Source organism: Aedes aegypti, chromosome 3 (genome assembly GCF_002204515.2).
Source record: "Aedes aegypti strain LVP_AGWG chromosome 3, AaegL5.0 Primary Assembly, whole genome shotgun sequence".
Lineage (NCBI taxonomy): Eukaryota > Metazoa > Arthropoda > Insecta > Diptera > Culicidae > Aedes > Aedes aegypti.
The window spans coordinates 67,580,494-67,585,811 of record NC_035109.1 but is presented as its reverse complement, the minus strand read 5'-3'; the positions used below and the strand labels follow the sequence as shown (position 1 = coordinate 67,585,811).

Sequence of the window (5,318 nt, the reverse complement as noted above, 5' to 3'; positions counted from 1 at the left end):
GTAATGACGATAGAAATATACTCACTTAGTAACTACATCACTTTATTTGAAGTGCGTTTTTAACTATGTTCTTAATCACATTTAATCAAACTTCCACCACCAAATGATCATGTTTGAGTAGGAAAATGAACCTGTGAAGGTTCTGACTGCAAATATTTGCAAATAAGTTAGCAGCGTGCATTCAAAGTTGAGAGTTTTTAGCAATAAAGGCAATGGTAAAAATATTCATAGAATTGATTACATACCAGTATGTTTGTAGCTAACTGGAATGAATATACAAAATATTTAATTTTTCACTACTCATACCAAATAATTCATTAGTTATTTTTCAGTTCTAAATATTTGAAACTTAAGGTTAATTACATTAAGTGACATGTTCGTTATTTGGTTTTGGTAGAGATTTGATTTGAAATTGGCATTATCAATTAATAAGTATGTCAAGTATTTGTTTGGTACGCACATCTTCGGCACTTAGAAAAGTGTTCATTAGCTTTTTACATGCACATACCAAAAAGTAGGCTTCTGAGCATGTGAAGCAACTCTGTGAAAACGCCAACCTTTTGTGTTCAACCCTCTAACTCGTCGTCATAATATTTTATAGAAAAGTAAACAAACTCTACTCATGTGAAATGCTTTCAGCTACAACTTTGCCGAAGACCACATTTTGATTGGACGTCAGGATTAATTGCTATTCATAATCATAAAGTGGGTTTGTATTTTGCATGCTTAAAAAACTGCTCGGCAGGCAACAGTGGTGTTCCTGGCGGGAAGAATAGATCAAAGTAATCCAGGCTACTATGTTTTACAGCAAAAAAGCAGTGTTGCTCTGAAAATAAGTGAATGATCATCTCAGCATGATTTAGACTTTGTTATCAATGATGACAAATTATCCTTTCAATCAAAATGTGGTTATCCTCCAATCAAAATGTGGTCTTCGGCAAAGTTGTAGCTGGGAAGATTTCACATGAGAGGAGTATGTTCACTTTTCCATTGATTATTATGTCGAGCAGTTAGAGGACTGAACACAAAAGGTTCTGACTTACAAAAGGTTCGCCTTTCCCATAGTAATTTCTATATAAACTTCAAATGGCGTGGTGCACACACAAATTACTTCCGAATCACTTCAAATTTTGGGAGAATGATTTTTATCATAATTGACATCGTTTAAGCATAGGGGAGCAAAAACTTCAAAATTTGCATCAGTCTAATGGATATCCTTTATATTTATATCAACTCAACAATCTGCGATTTTTTTTTCAAGAATCGTCATAATCTGCTCTAAAAATATTTTTATGATGATGCCACAAAATATCAGTAGAAAATTGATCAAATCATTTTCCAGTAATTAACTAAGAACGACTTACAGAAATTTCTGCGACAATCCCGAATCAGCCAAGAACTTCTAGAGAGTGTGCTATGGGAATTCTATAGGAATTGATCTGAAAATTATCAAGAGATTCAGCAATGCTTAGGGGGCTGTCCATCAACCACGTGGACAGTTTTTTGGGATTTCAGACCACTCCCCTGCCCCATCGTGGTCATTTGTCCATACAAAAATTTTAAAATTTGCATGAACCGTGGTCTTTGGCCAGACCCCCCTCCCCACGTGGTATAAGGACGATCCCTAGATAGATTATATCAATATCGATCGCACACTCAGAAATCGCTAGCACCATCACATTCGTGCTGTGTAAAAAACGATGGGCCAGGTATTAGATCAATCCATTACTCCATCCAAAGATTATTCAATATTCTTCTGATAACTCTCTATGGATACAAGGCATTAGAATAATTTGAAAAACCTTATCGTGTCTTTCATCTTCCATGAGAATATATATCTACGACGTTGTTTGAGTTTGTATGTATAGAACAGACGATAAATAATTTAAGTTATTTTGAAGCTTTGTGGTGGCCTTGTTTTTTTTTTGTTGAATCTTGGGTAGGATAATCCTTTGACTGTGCGTACTACATGTCCTACTCATCCTAATCACTTCCCGCGCCATTGCATAATTCGAATTAAAATATACTAAAAATGCGTACTCCCATGGTACATATGTAGAGTCATAAATTTGCAATAGCATACCAACGCGTATATTTACATTTTGAAATCGTTGAAATTAATTAATGATTTCTCACCTAACAAAAAAAAAAAAAAAAAAAAAGAACAGCCGCCATACATTAGTATTTTGTTTCTCTGTGTTTCGATATCAATCAGAATAAAGTGCATCTGGTTTTAGACTTCCCGGCTCATTATCGAGTTTAGGATGATTATCGGGCCCTGTCGCTAGTCAATGAGTAACATACCGAAAACAAGACCGATAACATGCCGCACTAATTAGTTTCATATATTTGTGTATCGATACAGAACTATATTGATCATCGTCGATGGCAATCTATCTTCTAGCTGTACATATCCTTTCTTCTTTCTACTGTTCCTCGTCAATGGATATGATCCACGCGTTGTCGTCTGATCGCTGTTCGAAAAGGGCTTCTGGTTTATGCGTCGTGTTCCCGAATCGGGAGACATTGAGTTCAGTGCTACTGATAGATATCGTCCGGGCCTAAACACTTTCCAGAAGCAGATTCATTAGAGGCATGTGTGCATTTTAACACCACGGCAGCAGATTATGGCTCTCTTTTTATCAGTTCACTAAACGACGTCATGGACACAGACTCTGCGTCGGTCCGTCGAGAGGGAATATCAATTTCATCCGGCGACACGTCTGAGTCTAATGGGTCATCCGGGAAATTTTGTGTCTGCCTTCGGCCCTGGCATTGATCAGTTGCAGTTCGATTGCCAAAGTGTTCAGGATGGATAGCTTCGACGCTTCCACGGAGGACTTCCTTGCCAATGGATTCTATCAGTTCTATACTGAGTTCCATGAGGATCTATTCGATGTATTCCAACCTGGAGATGACCTTCTTGGAGATCCGATAAGGACTGAGGTCGCTGAACTGAAGCAACCGTCAGCTGAACAGAAATCTTGCGAAGAAGGTTTGGAGGCCCAAGTGGAAAACTTTATCCTGGAGTACAGCTGCATTGACTTCAGCCAGATTTGGGAGAACGATTACAAGCTACCGGAGCGAACATTCCTGTGCGATGGTTCATGTGATGCATTCCTGCTGCTAGGTGAGACTCAACAGAAACAACGTGAGGCAACTACAATAGAACAAGAACCCAACGACCAGAATCCAGCGAGTTATGTGTGTCCATTTGAATCCTGCCGGAAGGTGTACGCCAAACCAGTGCATTTGAAGGCACACCTTCGGAGACACGTGGGTGAAAAGCCGTATCAGTGCAAATGGAGCGGATGCAAGTGGCGGTTTTCCCGCTCGGATGAACTGGCACGGCACTTCCGGTCCCATTCGGGCGTTAGGCCGTACAAGTGTGATTTCTGCCCTAAGTGTTTTTCCCGATCGGATCATCTGGCCAAGCATCGGAAGGTGCACGAGCGGAAGATTGCGGCCGGCAAGTCGAAGGCTGTGTGGATCAGCTTACCGCGGGGTAAACCAGGCCGGAAGCCCAAAAGTGCTAGCAAAGCGTGATAAAAGGTGTGGATTTAATGATCGTATGCTATAATTTTATGAAGGTGTAATAAATAGTTTTGATAATAAATTTGAGAGGTTATTTTATTATTATCTAGAATTTTGTATGTAAAATTCTATGTGAACATTACTAATGTAGAACCTAGACTTGCAATGATTTCAGAAAATTGCAATTATGGGCATATTTGGTAAGGTAGATTCATTCCGTTTGAAAAAAAAATCTCCAATAATTTTTCCGAAGAACTCACGAGGAATATTCCTTGTGATTCTTCCACGAACTTTTTAATTAATTATCTTGTATTTTCAAAAGATTCCTCCCATGATTCCCTAGGGGATTCCTTCATCAAATATTTTAGTAATTTTTCAGTGTCTTCTCCAAGAACTCCTTTACCAGTTTTCACTGAGTTTCTCCTGGGATTCCAATGGAAAATCATTCCCGGGCTCAGTAATTATTTTTCTGAAAAACAGTTCCCAGGCTCAGTAATTAAGCTTTCTGATCTCTCGACGAATCTGTATTAAATTGCTTTAGAAGCTCTGGAAGAAATCTACCTTTAAGAAAGTCTTCTACGTACTATATATTTATTCCTATTGTTAATTTGAAACATCATCCAGTTGTTCATTAATAATTTGATATGCATTTTGTGAAATTGCAAGAAATTAAAGGAGTCTCACCAAAATTATCTTCGTCATCACCAAGCAAGGATTCTCTTAACAAATTCTTCAGAGTGTCCACCAACAGTTTGTCCTAATCTGCCTTTGAGATTCTTCCCTTTCTCAGCATTTCATCTGAATTTTTTGAAACATTCACAACAACAGTTGTCCAGGACCTGCATAAAAATATTAAATGATTCTTTTAGGTGTTCTCTAAGGCTTCCTCCTAATATTCCACAAGGCTTTCGTTAGCAAATGAACAGGATTCATTTGAGAAGGTGTTCTTAGCGATTTCTTAGAGAAGTTCTCCTTATTTTTTACTCAAAATTCTCTAAGCTTTTCTTCAGTATACGGGGTTGGTGGTCTGATGGCTACCGCTTCTGCTTCATATGCAGAAAGTCATGGGTTCAATCACAGGCCCGTCCCTTTCCTCGTACTTTGTAGTTGTATATCTCTCACTTGCTTCTATCTTCCATTCTAAATATATCACACTCAAACTATTCGTTCATAGCAAACGCTAGAACCCCAGAGACGGACAAGAAACCGTTTCCCTAATGCTTCCTACTTCCACGCGCACGCCTTTCTTACGCCTGATACATAGGCAGTCTGCTAACCACAAAAGCAAACCTCTCTGCCATGCCTTTCCCCCAATCCATACACTCCCGCATGAACTGGCGTGGATGCAGTGGAATATACGGTCTACGTGGGAGTCAGTTCAATGCATCTGACGTGGCAGGTGCCATTGTTGCCTAAAAATAGAAGATCACCAGCACTTATACACTGAGGATGCCTGTTAGTACCAAGCAGTCATTCGGTTGGTTCCTTGTGTAAGTGCAGCTAATCTGGCGATACTGGAGTGCATCCACGGGCGGCCAATCAAGCTCAAGCTCAAAATTCTCTAAGCTTTTCTTCAGATTTCTCTAAAAAAAACCATCTACTATTTTTTCTCGCATTTCTTCAAAATTCTCTTAAAAATACACAAATTCTTACGGAGATTTTTAAATAAAATTTTCTATAGATTAACTAAGAAATTTCGCATATCAAAATTTCTGCAGATTCTAGAGTTTTGGAAAAACTTTAGAAGTTTTTTTTTTATTACTAGTTCAACTTGAATTTAATTC

General features: G+C 38.5%; 1 protein-coding gene across 1 annotated transcript; it reads left to right on the top strand.

Annotated features, from left to right (window-relative positions):
• The first annotated feature begins 2,399 nt into the window (after positions 1-2,399).
• LOC5573340 (zinc finger protein 583) lies at positions 2,400-3,564 on the top strand. Its single transcript, XM_001660770.2, has one exon. It carries the CDS (start codon positions 2,812-2,814, stop codon positions 3,544-3,546), a length of 735 nt encoding a protein of 244 aa, XP_001660820.1. The 5' UTR covers positions 2,400-2,811; the 3' UTR covers positions 3,547-3,564.
• The last annotated feature ends 1,754 nt before the right edge of the window (positions 3,565-5,318 follow it).